Source organism: Ascaphus truei, chromosome 1, assembly GCF_040206685.1.
Source record: "Ascaphus truei isolate aAscTru1 chromosome 1, aAscTru1.hap1, whole genome shotgun sequence".
In the NCBI taxonomy this organism is placed as follows: domain Eukaryota; kingdom Metazoa; phylum Chordata; class Amphibia; order Anura; family Ascaphidae; genus Ascaphus; species Ascaphus truei.
Genome location: NC_134483.1, coordinates 53899671 through 53916174, shown reverse-complemented (window position 1 = coordinate 53916174; position 16504 = coordinate 53899671). Strand labels below are relative to the sequence as shown.

Sequence of the window (16504 nt, the reverse complement as noted above, 5' to 3'; positions counted from 1 at the left end):
GTTGTGCTGTGTGGTGTTATGTATCTAGATATCTATCTATATCTACCTATAACAAAAGGGTGCAGTTGGCACTAATCAACTATCATGTGTAGGTAATAAACAATGTGTTAAAGCAGTGAGTGCAGATACTATATTGAGATATACTTCGATATATCGATATTCCTTTTTGCATATAGCAGAATACAGTCAATAGTAAAATAAGACCCTATAATAGTAAAATTTTGTCCCTTGGCGTCCCAAGTTGCAGACAATATATTATTGTATATAACAATAATAAGTACTAGGTGTAGTTTGGAGGTTCCAGCTGTAGCTCCCGCTCCGTTGACGTGAGTGTCTGTAGGGGAGACAGGTCAGTCTGCAACTTGGGACATCAAGGGACACAAGAACCAGGTCTTATATTATTGGTGAGTGTATTCTGCCATAAGCAAGAACATTTTTCCATTTGGCCACATAGTGGTTGATTTCTTAACATCCAGGTCCACAAAAATACCTGTTTGTCTAAATTGGACCGGATACATTCTGGCCACCTACTTTGATATCCTTCCAGATATTTGATACAGTCTGGTTTGCTGTTTTTACATCTTCAGTGACTTTGTATAGTCTATATTTACACTGAATATTGACATTTATATCTATAGTGTGCCGATATACGAGACTGTCCTGGTCTGCACACGCCCACAGCTTATTTGTTTTTTATGTCCTGTTTTTTATTGTTCACCTCCCTATTTTTGTGAGTGAATATTGTCATGTAAATGTTTTCCGTTTTTTTTTTTTTTTAATGGTACGAAGATGTGGCAAGCTAAAATAAGGTAATGAATGTCTCAGGAAGGAAGAAAAAAATATTCAAGTATAGATGAACATTTTACAACGAGGACTCGGAGAAAGGTAATCCAATTTATGTACACCACGCCGGGGTACAAAGCCACTTAGGAAAGAGGACCGGGTCAGGCAGAGATAAGGGCAGCAAAACTTGCTCTAAACTTCAAGTTACAAATATTCACTTTCATAGATTATTTAAAGCTGCAGTTCAAGCAATATCCTACATGTGTTTTTTTTTTTTAATAAATCAGTTCTGTACTATGAGAAAATACTTGTAGCATTTAAAAAGAAAAATAATTTTTCAAGACTTTTTATGTATTCTAATGTAACAAGCATCTTTGTTTCTAACAACCATTTACAGTAACATCTCCTTCCTCTTCTGAGACGGGCTCTGGCACACCCCTTTTGCCCTCTCTCGAGCAGTGCACCAATTGTATTCAGTGCCTGCCTGGTCACATGATCTTCCACACAACTTTGCATCTTGGGTAATCTTCTGCAGCACTGACCGTGATTTAGTGAACCCCAAAGCCGAATCTTCGCCGATCGATCTGCAGCTTAGCTAATCACTTGCCAGTGTGCAGATTGTATTGATGCACATATTGAACGGGGAAAAAATAAAACAACATTTAAAACGGCAGCTTGCACTGCTGCTTTAAAGGTACTGGTGGGTTTTTTTCCCCCGGAATGTTCTTGGGTATACTGTATAACCTATTTATAAAAAAAAAAAAAAGGCTGTCCCCAGTACAAGAAAAAAAAAGTATTTTTGGGGTTACTTTCTGCTGTAAAAGACTTCCTTACAAAGATCCATTCCCCCCCAAAATAAACATTTTACTTTACATTCTGTTTAAAAATAAATAAATAAAAGTATATATTGTTAATTACTCCCGGTTGTAAAATCCATTCTGATCAGATGCTTATTGTCCACTTTTAGATGTTTGACTAGTGACTGCATCATTACCATACAAGAGGTAAGTGACGACAATCTGCCTATACTGTACTACTGGGATCTACAAGCGGTCCTCATCAGGGAGGAAGTTAGGTTAAGATAGCAAAAAAGATACAAAGCATTCACTTACTATGGAAGCAATAGTTTAAAAAGAAAATGTTTTTGTTATTAACTGAAAAGGTATCTTTTTTGCATTATTAACCCTTTAGGTACCCCCGAGACAATCACTCCATCATGGGGTCTGGCACTCATGGGGCACCGACGCAATCTGCACTGCAGGGGGAATGGAGGAGGACGATTCCTCTTCCGTGTCCGGGTTTAGGGTCACCTGACTGGCTCTAAAAGGAGTGAATGTGCAGAAGACACATCATGTGTCACAATCTCCACCTGTGTGTGTTAGGTTAAAAGTAGAGAAATCCCACAGTATTCAAGTACTTTACTCTGCGTTGCCAGCAGGAATAGCAAATCACTGCTCGACAACAGCTGCATCTTAAGTGAGCTCAGAGGAGTCCAACGCAAAGGGGCTGTCAGGCAAAAGTAGCGCCAAAGCAAAGGGTGTATCGGGAGGGCACAGCATCCTTCACCAATAGGAGGATCTCCCTATCTGTGTGTACATTCAATCTAATTAAACAATAATAAACAGAATACTTAGACAAAATAAAAAGTAAGATGCGAGAATGGAACGTAGCAATAGACAAATTCCTGTGTGTTGAAGCCCATTGAAGTCTTGGGGGTCCTGGATATTTGCTTATGCTTAAAACCCCCATTGGTTGAGAGTACCAACACTTCATGCCAGATTGCTTCCTGGATGTTTTCTAGGTGGAGGAGTTAGCTTGTCCAAACCTGCCTTAGCATTTAGAAAACTCGGAAGAAAAAGCAAAATCGCTAGGGAAAACAAATAAAATGCAATTATATCCCATTTGAAATGGAATGACAAATTTCCAAACAAAGCCAAAATAAGTAATGGCACACGGGCAGGCTAGCGACCTTAATGAAAGGAATAAATGGCTTGAAACCATCTTGAGTGCGGCAAATGTCATGACCCCTATGTAAGACATCTTGAAGATTCGTGACCCTTACACAGACAAGCAATTTGGGTGGAAAAACCTACAGCTTTTTCCTTTAAAGACTTGTTGACCACAAGCACTAATGGCCTTTAGAAGAGTTGTTAAGCAATTAAAGCAGCAGAACATGTACCACTGCACGATTGACATTTTTGTTTTATATTGACTTTATTTTTATATTCACTTTATTACAGGATTGAAGCAGGGGGTCTCCGGAGCTGAATTGCGTTAATTTCCGCCTGCACCCCGAGATACTTAGCTCCCTAGCACTGCCGGTATCCATCACGGCAGGGAACACTGCGCCTAGCGGCGGCGGCATTTAAAGTATCTCTGGAAGCAGGGGGTCCCCGGAGCTGAAATTAACACAGTTCACCTGTGGAGACCCCCTGCTTCATTCCTGCAATTAAAAAAATATATATATTTAATTGCGCAGTGGTACAAAGTCACAAGGAATGGCCACCAGGATTTGTATCAGGCTGCCCTGCTTCAAACGCCGTGGTCATTGCTTTCAGTCGGTGCCTTTATTCCCTGAGCATATTCAATATGCAGCGTTTTATTTATATTTAAAACAATATGTGCAACGCTTTACAAAACTACAAAACAATGGTGATACGTGCAACTGTAATGGACAACATAAAGCAAAGGGAGGCCCTGCGTCAAAGAGCTTACAATCTAAGTGGTATTATGGGAGACTTACAGACACAATCGGAGTAAAAGTGCATTACTAATAGTGCAGTCAGTTGGTCAAGTGCACCTGGAGTTTGTAGTAGAGCTCATAAGTCTAGCTCCTTTGAAATTCTGCTGTTTCTGTTTGTTAATTGCCTGGCAAAAACCATGCATAACTCATTTTAATTGAATTAGGCAAAAAGCATAAACATCTTTCTGCTGGGATTGAGCTCCGAAACGTTGTCGCAATACTGAAGCGGTTTTATAGAAGTTTATTGAAAAAGCCCCTTACAATGGTGCCCAGCCTCCGTGATACTGCTGCTATCATTTTGTATATTCGAGATAAATATTTTGACTTTTTCAAACAGCCGAGAATAATTCAGCTGTGAATGATTTTGATTCTAAAACGTATGTTCTATAATTTAGAGCAGGGGTTCTCAAAAGGCATGTGCAAACACAGACCCCGGCGCCACCTGGAACCCAAAGCAGCGGCTGGGAGATGCCGTCACCTGTTTCTGGTCTACCGATAAGACCTAGCGTGGAGAGACTGGGCAAGCATGGTGGTCGATTGGGTGGACAGTGTACATTTAAACTGACACTAAGTGGACCTCTATAAAACGATAATTGAGGCACAAAAAGTGTGTGTTTGTTTCTAGTTAGATTCAGCTTGTATAGCTCTCAAGTGCATATAGAAATCCCAACCACATAGACCTTATAGTTTGACTTTGGAGGCCTGATATACAAGGAGATAAAGCAACTTTCCCAAGATCACAACAGACTGACAATGAAATCCAAACTTGATTAAACCCCTTCATAAACAATGACATTACGCCAGTAAACTGCTACTCATTTCAAAAGGACTACTTAAAGCACTACCCGATGCCTCGATACACAATTGCTGCGGAAAGTGTTAAAAAAAAAATCTCAGGCATAAAACGGAGAAAGTCCCTTTGTTTGGTGAACTTTAATTTCACTTATTACATTGAATCTCCTACTATCTCTAAATCTCATAAGTCTGGCAACATACCGTGCAGCCTGTAAACTTTCTGCGGCAGGAATGTCTTTTTCTATTAAATGCTGTAAATGTCTGAAGCACGGGGCATATTATTGGTGCTATATTAAAATATATATAGATATACAGTCATAAAAACATACTGCTGGGAGTTATGTCTGGAACTCATTCTTCTACTGAAGGATTTTTTTTTTTTTTTTTTTTTTTTTTAAACAAGCATCACTTTTACTTTTTTCTGTTAACAGTTGAATACCTGATCCATACCCAGTAAGCGTAAAGAAATAATGACAAATAAATCAAAGCTGGAAGAATTGAGTTAACTTACCCATCATTGGAACAAGTCATAAATTCTTCCTTTATTTTTGGGTGCCAGCATCCCCCGTTAAGCATGGCCGTGTGACCCTGTATAAGAAAAAGTACATACAACAAGATGATTTTCATTTCTTCAAATCAAATACACCTTCTGAATAAAGCATTGCTATAGCCAGACTCATGACCACTTCTCCCCACATCCCCATAAACACGTACCCACTCTCGTGGTCAGATACCAACATCCACAGCACTTACTCCTTTCACTACTGTCTCTGCAAGTCATCATACCCCTTAGATTGCAAGCACTCTGTCGCAGGGGAAAGTATATCGCACACACAGTTACATCACTGCTGCCTGCAAGACTTTCCTTGGAAAGGAAGCATCAGCCAAGGAAATAACAAATCCTATAACGCTGCAAAAAAAGGTACAGTATGTGGTAAAGCCCAATCTGCAGCAGAACAAAAATCCAACAATGAAGCATGAGCCCATTTGGGCCAGGACCGTGCTGTTCACCTTGATGAATGAGCTTTCAGAAATGCCAGAGGTTCTTATTGTGGTATTCTTTCATTATCACCATCTTTATTCATCTCAAAAGAGTTGGCTTTGAGACCGCCATAACTGTGGTCCTCGAACAAGAACGAACAGCTTGTCTGACTTCCTGAAGTCGTGTCCTCCATAAGTACTGAATACTTTTAAATGTTCTCAGCACATCCAAAATATGAAGTTTTGCTGCTATCATTGTTAAGGTGTGGGCATGACATAATGGAAGTATTATGGCCTGGTTTAAATGGATATCAAACAACATGTTGGGGAAGAAATGTGGCATCTTTACTGTCACAGGGTCTTGTGATTAGTACAAATACTAATTTTTGCAAACAAGGGCATTAAGTTCTGTAATTCTCTGTGCTGCCGTTATGGCCACTAAACAATAGGTTTATGTACATTTATTCCAAAGGACAGGATTCTGGCTGTTCAAAGTGTTCCTTCAGAAGAATGTTCAAAAGCAAATGTTAGAGCCATGCTCACAGTCTTTAAATAAATGTTGGTCTCCTATTCAATGCTTTCACAAAATGCATTATCGTTGAATGCATTGCCAGTCGACAATCGCTTAATACTGCCAGTACAGGGACCCGCATCTTGATGGAACTTTTACGAAGGTGCTCATTCAGGCCCGTTTGAAGGGAATTCAATATTAGCGCCATTGACCCATATATGGGATCAGTCCTGTTATGAATACAAAATTAATTCAGACTGTATAATACACTGCAGCAATTTAACGTTTTCTGGGTATCAACCACCTTCTAGAAATAACCTCTGTTCAACAATGGGTGTCTCTCAAAAGCTATGCCTTCAGGGAAACAAATGAGTGCTCAGGTGCTGACTTGACCTAGTGCTAACAGATCTGGAATCAACGGTTGTCCACAGGGCAAAACGAATGGCAGCTTTATCAGGGTGTGATATTATGGTCTTCTCGGCTAATCCGGCAATATCGGCATCACTGTGGCTGTCGTGTTGTAATTTCCCCACTACAGTCAGAATCATCTGGATAGGAAAAAAAAACATATGCCTGTTTGAATGTTCATGGGAAGGACACGCACCCTCTGCCAGGTAGTTTTCTCGGGTACATGCAGACCTTCCAGTTACGTCAGAATGCCATGAGATCCTAAGTTCAGACACGTTTTTGAAAAACATCCAAAAGAGTATAGCGCACAGCCAAGAGAGTGGGTCAAAAATTGGTATAAAAATAAATCTTTATTGGTAAAATGGAGGTGAAAAAAACCTCCTACATGTTTCGTGCGTATTGCACTTTAGAGATAAGTGCAATACGCATGAAACATGTAGGAGGTTTTGCTTATCTTCACTCTATCAGTAGCAGCACGCTTCATAAAGAACACAGGATGGGGACACTCCAGAGATGTGAGTAAATCTTCATATAATATTATATAATTCCAGTTTTGAGGCCATAGTGCACTGTCCCATTTTCAATATATCTATTGGCAATTTGCGTTCTAATTCTGTCCAGCAACCTTGCCGTATAATCCGCTCTAAATTAAATTTCCCATCCTGTCTGCCTGGCATCTGTTGTGACAGTCATCCAAGTGTAACCAGCGAGGGCCACAGCAACTGGTAGATTGCGTACATCTTCCCACCATATTATTACTTCCTGGTAAAACATTTTATATTAGGGAAAATGTTATCCCGTTTGTCTGGATGATCTGCTGACCGGCATTGTTTGTGTTCATGTCCCCCTCTCGCAGAAAGGCATTTTGTAGTAGTCTCATGTGGAACCTCACCCATTCTACGGTGTCTACTGTAGCGACAACAATCCCAGCAACCTCATGCATACATATTCCGTAACATATGGCGCACATCTCACCGTCCTTGCATTGTGCACGGCCGTGAATGCTCTTGCCAGCTCGTTCTTGTAATGTTTTGAAACAAACTCCTCAAAAACGAGATTCTGGGACGTCACAGCCTCCACGCAGAAGTATGCACCGTTCTAGTGCCAGGAAGGAGATAGAGACTGACACAGGGCCACTCCCAATGTGTACAATATCTTGCGTTAAACTAAGCTCGCATTTGGGAGGAAGAAGGATCCTGTCAAATGTGCTTATGTAACAAAGCATTCACATTGCGAGTGCATATACTTATTCTATTATTATTGTTGTTGTTACTGAAATGTATTGCACCATGAGGATTGCATTTGGGTTGTTTTGTAGTGACCTTGGAAGGGATGTATATGGCTTTTGTACTAAATTATTACCCAATTCTGAAATTACATGTGTGTTGGCCCAAAGAGTTTGCTCTGACCAGCCAGTCGTCCAAGTTTGGGTAAAGAGATACGTCTTGCTTTCTTGACAAATGGTAGATCATTGTATTGAAAGATTATTGCACCCAACACAAAATGTAAGAACTGCTGGTGATCTGGCAAAATATAAACGCAAAGTATGCATCCCCAAAGACCATTGCTGCTAGGTAATCCCCTTGCTGCACTGATCTTATGACTTGTTTTTCCGATTCTGTGTGTTTTAGATCGAAGACCGCTCTGAATGATTCACTTGCCTTGGGCACAAGAAACAAGATGTTAATACATATTTTCCATCACTAGGGTGCAAAAGATTTTCTTTTAAAGCCTTTGATTTTATAGAATTACTTGACGTGGCTGAAGAGACAAATCTGTATCTTGTAGGAACATTGAAACTCTAAAGCATAACAGAATTGTATTATCTGGAGGACCCATTGATCAATAGTTGTCTGGGTCTAAACTTCCAAAAAGAGGCCTTCTCTTTCCCATGCTGAACCAACTCAGTAAACTGATCCAAAGACACCTTCAGGCTGAAAAGCTTTGGGAAGTGGATGGAAACATATCTGTGGCTTTCTTGACTTTGGAACATACTGGGCTACCTGAACTGAAGATCTGTCATCTACCGGACATACTGTATGAACTCTCTCAATTCCAGAGCATCAACTTTTTCTGAACAAGTGGGTTAATAAAAGATTCTTTCTTCTCCTGTGGAATCATACACACCAACTCATCAGTGAACAAAGAGAAAACGTGTTCCAAGTCGTGCCCCGAAAAGCATTTCACCGTTAAAAGTAAAGGACAGTGATGGTTCCTTAATAAAGCTTCAGCTTTTGAGCAACAGAGGAATTAAAAAATGGTGTCAGTACTTCACACAATTAAGCCTATAAAATGCCTTTAGTGGTCTGTTCCTAAGTGGGGTTTCATTATTAATATGGTGAACACCTGTCAACCAAGGACATGCTTAGACACTCCTTGTTGGAGTTTGTTTTTGTATAGAGCCTATGTGGCATATATATGGAGATGAGAGGTTGACATTGAAAATCTGCAACCAACTGGTCACCCTGTTCAGATCTAGCTCTGGAATTACTGCTTTCAGCATCAATTGTTTTGGTTTTAGGGATTGAATGTTACATATGGAGAAACAGTTCAATCATTCCCGGTTCAAGATCAAATAAAGAGTGAACCTCTCTGTTGGAGCATTTGATCGTTGTTCTAGCCCCTGTATGGATTTCTCCCTGTTATGTGACTGCTGTCACTCACTCCTCAGTATATTTGTGGTTACAAATGTAACGCCCTTTCCTCCGTCTCAGACCGTTCCCAAGCAACTCCTGCAATAGCCTGATTTGGTTTCTTCCAGGACCCTTGGCTGTTGGTTTCTCCCTGCCTTATTTCTTGCATGTCAGGTCATAACCCCTTCCATTTCCAGCCAGCGGCCATTGTGAGTAGCCACCCCTCTCACTGTTTCCCCAGAAGAAAGCATTGCTTATTCACCTTCCTCTCATAAATGTTACCTCCAAGTTATCTTAGAAAATAAGGACTCTTTGTGCATTTAAAGGGGACGAGTTTAACTGCCTGATCCTACTCATTCGGAAAGAGAAGCCCAATGCTACATCCAACATGACAGAAATCATGTCATGTTGGATGTAGCATTGGGCTTCTCTGTCGTCTGTTCTATACATATGCCACGCTCAATAGCACTCCATTTTGACACATATACATATATATATTTTGTGGGGGCTCAGGGGTTTCCAAAAAGAGCTTGCTGGGGTTCTGTGTTTTGTTGATCCTACTCATTAGCTACAGTGAGCCTGGGCCAGAACAATCGTCATTATACGCCTGGCCACTTTAAAAACCGTTGCATTTTTCCACTTGCCTACGGTCTTACCTGCATGGTAACCTCATATACATACCATTTGTAATAGTTTTCCTTATACGAATACAAGAGTCGAGGAAATGCTTCATAAAGAAAATGTCAACCCTTAATTCAATAGAAATTCCTGTAGTGCAAGCACAATATAAATTCTGGGGAGTATTTGAACAAGATTCAGATTTAAAAAAATAATTTAAAAAAATAATTAAAAAAACCCATATAAAGCAGGAGTTACCCATGTGTGATTGATTTATTATTATTATTATTATTATTCAGAACAGGGCAAGCACAAACAGAAAAAAAAACATGGTTTTGGATTTGGGAATTTAATTGGTCACCAGCCTAATAAACAATGTCATTGGTCGTGATTAAAGGTATCCATATGTATATCCAAGCAACCAGGGTAAATAAGAGAAAATATTATTTCCCGAAATGAAATGCTCCCTAGATGCAATCCTTGGTAACCTCTGCGTATATGTATGTACCACTCCTTGGGAGCTGAAAGATTTACTTTGGTATTACAGGCTTCCTCCCTAATTTTGTTCTTATTTCATGTCCGGCACATTTGGGGTTATTAATTAAAACCCGATCGTGCCATCTCCCATCAACGTATATAGGCGATACCGTGTGATCGTGCCCCGAATGGCACTATGGTAGTTTGATAAATAACCCCATTGTTATATTAATATTGTGTTTATTATGCACATTAAAATGACGTGTAGACTATTGATTAATGGCTTCAAGGGTTATTTCTATTAGGGTAGTTAATCCCGTTTTATCGGTCCCTGCATCAGTCATTGATTGCAACAGTATTTTACTCCATAGAAATGCATTAAAAGTAATGTCATGAAATACATCAGAAGATGCAACAAACGTGTAGTGTTCTAACAGAAAGTTTGTATGGGTATGAAGTTTTAAAACATCCAATTAGCACATTTTAAGTAGCTGAAATGAACCAACAGTCAATTTCTATAAAACCTCCCAAGTTTGTATTCCTTTATTTTTTCATTCTTACTTTCGAACGAGGAGAAAGTCTTTAGCACAAAACTATAGCACGGTTTGCCACATGACATACTGATACAGATAACAACTGGCACCCAGGAAGTAAACCAACGAAGCACTTCTAATTCCATTCCAGCATACACATCTGTCTGGAAATGTGTAGTGTACCATATTGTTATGTAGCGCATGGCACCACATGCCAGTATGTCATCTCCCCTCTTCCATACCATTCCTTAATTTCATACCTGCAGACACACAGGAACACCTAAGGGCACCTACAGTATCAGCATCGTGGCCAGGCTATTTGTATTGCGCTCAAATGAGCACACTTAAAGGGCTAGGTTCTACATCACGGGCAAACAATATATTTTGGAAACATCTGATTTCTTACAAAGATCTTTAAAAGATGTTATTGCCCTGACAGCGAAAGGATTACATGCTAAGTGAAGGTGAAAAAACGGCGCTAACTCTATTAGTGTTTCACTAAAAACTTTACAGTGAGTGATTTTAACAAAATCAATTGATTTTACAATAATGAAGACGTGCTCAAATAACGTGCAAATAATAATATTTAAAAGGTTCAAACCCCCTGCTCAAACCCAGCTGGTCGCAGAGAGAGGCTGATTACATCAGGTCCCATCGGAAGAGGCGGGTGAGCCTGAAGTTAATACACTCTTCTCTCCCTGATCACTAAGATTGTGAACAATGCATAATATATTCATTTTTATTGTAAGTGTTCATTTTTAAATTTATAAAGTTTAGTTTTATCATTATATTGGTCTGCACTATGGTATCATTTTTCTTAACATACACTTGGTTGCTGAGCTGACAATTGGAGACCGCTTCATAGAGTGGAGAACAACATCCTCAGCAGAGACCATTGTGTGTCTAAATTGCTTGAATACAACTTACATCTTGTAAGTAGGCACAACAAACGAGCCAAGACAAGACATTTAATTTTACACTATCTAAAAACTGTCTACACTTAGATTGTTTTTTGTCTTTTTTGTTCTATTTCCCTCCATGCTCCCCCTGGAATACAACGAAAGCGAAAGGATTACAAACATTTATATATTCCTATCTTTCAGTACAGATACGTACTGTCCTGACAGTAAAGTCTTCCAGCTGCTAGGACATCTCCAAATGTTGTTCTCAGGGGAACAACGGTAAAAAGCACAGTGCTCCTCCCAGTCTAATCTAGCAACAGTCCGGATCATTTTACACTTTATGGAGGTTCATGTTGGTCTCTAAATTTTTTTATAGATCCCCACAAAAATAGCCCTGATAACTCTCCTCCACTTCTAGCCACTAATTATAGCATCATCAACCCTTTGAGTGCCGGAAGACTAGTGGCACCCGAGTGCCAAAGGTCTTCCAGCACTCAACCATGTGATCACTTGCCCCTCCCCCCCCCAGGTTGTGAACTGAAGTGGAGGATATTCCCCATCAAATACGAAAACGTTCACCGCTGAACTTTATCTCCTACTAGGATAGGAGTGTCACGGGAGACCAGGTTATTTACACCTTTTAACCAGGATCATTCATTGAGCAAAACAAGGTAGAGAAATAAATTGTCATTTATTCGGTATACATTTGCATACACACAGTGGAACACAAAATACAGACGAAAAGACACTTACTGGGGGGTTTCCTAAGTGCAGGGAACTCTATGGGAGAGTTTTACCTGACCGGGACTTAGCCCAGAATCTCCTGGAACTCAAATCGGCAAGAAATCCCAGCCGCGACGGCTACGTTAGTTTCTGAGAACTTGGTCCCAAAAGTCGGGACTTAGTATCTGGCGGGCAGGCTTTTCAGGCTTGAAATTAAAGCCGTTTGCTTTGCTATTTCGCACAGAGCAACTTTGAAAACTTTTGAAACTTCTTTGCTGGCACAAAATCTCCTACGTGGAGATGGAAGTACACTAACGTACGTGACGCAAGTGTGGGCAAAACAGGCCGTTGCCGCAAGCATGCATAGATGAGTCCGTCAGCTCGCACACGCGCAAATTCGGCCGTTGCCGTAATAAAGCGCATGCGCAGAGACTCCATCTGCACCTCCGCGAGCAAGCACATGGCCAAAACCTCCTTTTGCATCCTGCGCAAGAGCAGAGACGCCCGCCATAGTCAGCACATGCGCACAGGTGTACCACTGTCAAGCGAATGCGCAGAGAGGGGGAGATTCACCCTGCGGGTGCGCATATACAGCAGACACCAACAGCGCACACATCTGGCACATGTGCAGACTAAAGAGAATAGTCCGGGCACACGGTCTTATCACAAAGTAGAAAATTTAATCGAGCATAAATCCAACGTTTCGGCTGCACACAGGAAGCCTTTGTCAAGGTGAGAGCTGATACTAAACAATGCTAAAAACCCTTAAATACCCCTTACAATTACCTATGTAAGTGTTACCAGGTGAGGAATGGCACGAGGGCTGGGAAAATATGACGTCATCATCATGAAAAGCATGCCCTCATTGAAGCTGTTTAATATCAAATTATCCCAGCTGCAAAAACAGCACCAGATTTATCAAAGGAAAGTCATGGCATCAAAATCAATTTATTTGATAAATGTAATGCAGTTTTTTTAACCCCAAATTTGCAGCCAAAAGACTTTGATATATAAGCCCCTATAACCTATTTTTTAATGTAGCCACAGGTGGTGTGAATGAGAAGTGGCAAATCGCCACACCATGTAAAAATTGAGAAATTAGGTTGCTCAATCGAACATTTAAAACAACACACACTGTTCGTCTGCTTCACTCACCTCAGCTATAGGGATTCACTCACCTGCTGCTGGTTCACTTCGTTGACTCATTCAGAAAGCAGAACCCAGCACACGCCATCATGAAAAAGTTTATTTTACTGTGGGAGCTGGAAAACTCACATTCACCACACTTTTATGGCCAATTTGCAACTTGTGGCGATTGGGTTGCCCACCTCGACCCTATAGCAAAAGTGGCCATCTCTGTCCTCAACAGCCCCCCACAGGTCAGGTTTTAAGGATTTCACTGCTTCAGCACAGGTGGTTCAATCAGTCACAGTCACCAACTGAGCAGGGATACCCTTAAAACCTGACCTGTTGGTTGGCCTTGAGGACTGGAATTGGCTCTACTGCCCCTTCTACATCACTGTTGGAAGCACCATCATACACCCAGTATGGGAAGCACGCCGAATAGGGGTCACGCTCGACTCCTCTCTCACATTCAAAATGTACGCCCTTTCCTCTGTTGCTCCACTGCTAAAACTCTGACGCAGGCCCTCATTCTCTCCCGTCTTGACTACTGTAACCTCCTGCTATCCGGCCTTCCTTCTTCTCACCAGTCTCCCTTACAACCTATCCTAAATGCTGCTGCCAGAATCACTCTACTCTTTCCTATATCTGTCTCAGTGTCTCCCCTGCTGAAATCCCTCTCCTGGCTTCCTATCAAATCCAGTAAAACACAAACACACACACAAAAACACACACACTCCTCCTCACTTTTAAGGGGCTATACACTCTTCTGCCCCTTCTTACATCTCAGCCCTAATTTCTCGCTATACACCTGCCCGACTCTTGCATTCTGCTTAAGGATGCATTCTCTCTACCCCTTTTGTATCTAAAGCCCACACCCGACTTAAACCTCTCACTGCCCCACACCTCTGGAATGCCCTTCCCCTCTATATCCATCTAGCACCCTTTCTCTTTATATACATCTAGCACCCTTTCTCTCAACCTTTTAAACCCATCTTAAAACCTACCTCCTTAACGAAGCATACGAGTACCTCTGTGGCTGATACTATACACCTAGAGATAACAATACAGACCGGCGCCTCAATGTCCAAACTGAATGAGTCCAGAGATGTGCTGCAATGTCCAAAAATGCTGATCCGGCAGAAGGACTGCAGACTCCGCAACAGCACACGTGGTTTCATGCAAGGGAGATAAAAAGAAAAATCATAGCGTGACACTGCAAACTATAAACATATAACTCATACAGACATAACATACATGACAAACAACACTCACAGAAAGGCTGACAATAATACAGAGATTTATTTAAACAATACTAAAAACAAGAGAACTTGGGAGCGGGTCGAGGATCCAGTGTGGTAAAACTGGAATCCTACTTACAGCAAGCCAGAGGGGTACAAGCGGTGTGTATACTATGTATACTGTGCAGTTCTTTGGTCAGCTTCGGCGCGTGGTGCTGGTGTAATGGCCGCCGGCGCTTCCTCCAGTTGTTCCTGGTCTCAGCGTCCCTGCAGGCCAAACCTCGCGAGATTCCCGTCAGCCGTGACGTCACTCGCTAGGTGGAGCTACTCGCCGCCGCTTCCTCCTGTACCGCACGTCGTTCGCTCGAGCTGTAACTGGGTGCTGTGACCTGCTCCTTGGAAAGTCTCTTGTGAACAATCTCTAAAACACCCAGGTCTCTTGTGTTTTAGAGATTGTTCACAAGAGACTTTCCAAGGAGCAGGTCACAGCACCCAGTTACAGCTCGAGCGAACGACGTGCGGTACAGGAGGAAGCGGCGGCGAGTAGCTCCACCTAGCGAGTGACGTCACGGCTGACGGGAATCTCGCGAGGTTTGGCCTGCAGGGACGCTGAGACCAGGAACAACTGGAGGAAGCGCCGGCGGCCATTACACCAGCACCACGCGCCGAAGCTGACCAAAGAACTGCACAGTATACATAGTATACACACCGCTTGTACCCCTCTGGCTTGCTGTAAGTAGGATTCCAGTTTTACCACACTGGATCCTCGACCCGCTCCCAAGTTCTCTTGTTTTTAGTATTGTTTAAATAAATCTCTGTATTATTGTCAGCCTTTCTGTGAGTGTTGTTTGTCATGTATGTTATGTCTGTATGAGTTATATGTTTATAGTTTGCAGTGTCACGCTATGATTTTTCTTTTTATCTCCCTTGCATGAAACCACGTGTGCTGTTGCGGAGTCTGCAGTCCTTCTGCCGGATCAGCATTTTTGGACATTGCAGCACATCTCTGGACTCATTCAGTTTGGACATTGAGGCGCCGGTCTGTATTGTTATCTCTGTGTGTTTTCACTAACTGTGTTTGGGTTAGTTTTTTCCTGGCAGCCGTTCTTTAATTTTACACACTGTGTTTGAGTTGTATATATATATATATATATTGTTTAGCGCTATTCACACCACTCTTTTTTCTCTGATACTATACACCTAATACATCGACCCCCAAGGTCGACACAGACACACTTACCAGAACACCTTCCCAGTGTCTGTGTACATTCTTCCTACTCACCACTTAGATTGTAAGCTCTTTGGGGCAGGGACTCCTTTTCCTAATGTTACATTTATGTCTGAAGCGCTTATTCCCATTATGTGGTGTGTATTATTTGTTATATCATGTGTATTACTGCTGTGAAGCGCTCTGTACATTAATGGCGCTATATAAATAAAGATATACTCACATAGATTACCCCTGCACTATAGTTTCAACGGGGAGGCAATGGTGATCATCGCTTCCTTCCACGTTGTTCAACCCCTTGGCCTCCATGACACAGCTCTCTTAAGGCTCACGTGCTGTCTGACCCCTTCAGTATTCCCTTTTCTGACTCTTCCTCCTCACAACTCCAACTTTTAGTTAGGATCCTTTAAGGTTCTGAATCCTCTGCCATTCTCCTACCAAATCCCCTCACACTTGGCAAACTCCCCGATTGATTTGGTTATCCTAATCATCTTCATGCTGACAAATCTACCTGCCCTCTCTGCCCCCCCCCCCCACATCTTATAACCTCTAACCGTTTAATGTCTCTTTTTTTTTTTTACCTTTTCTTTCAAGTCAAATTATTTCCTCCCCCCCCTTTATTAATTCTAAAACTCTTCTTGAATACATTTCATGTTTTTCCGCTTTTCAAGTGCCAAATGAAATATTAACAACTCTCCAGTAAAATGATTTATTTTCCAACCTCTGTGCACTGTAATTGGCACTCAGGATTATTCACATATTTCAGCGAAGATCTGGGATCCCTCTAGATGTTCATTGCTCGTTCT

The 16504-nt window shown here is 41.5% G+C and overlaps 1 protein-coding gene across 2 annotated transcripts in view; it reads right to left on the bottom strand.

The window, feature by feature from the left end:
* WDR70 (WD repeat domain 70) overlaps nt 1–16504 on the bottom strand; it is a 344061-nt gene that overhangs the window by 231237 nt on the left and 96320 nt on the right. For both annotated transcript variants that reach the window (XM_075588451.1, XM_075588456.1), the window contains one exon: nt 4833–4909. In XM_075588451.1, the coding sequence (XP_075444566.1) occupies nt 4833–4909 (77 nt within the window). The remainder of the gene's footprint in view (nt 1–4832; nt 4910–16504) is intronic.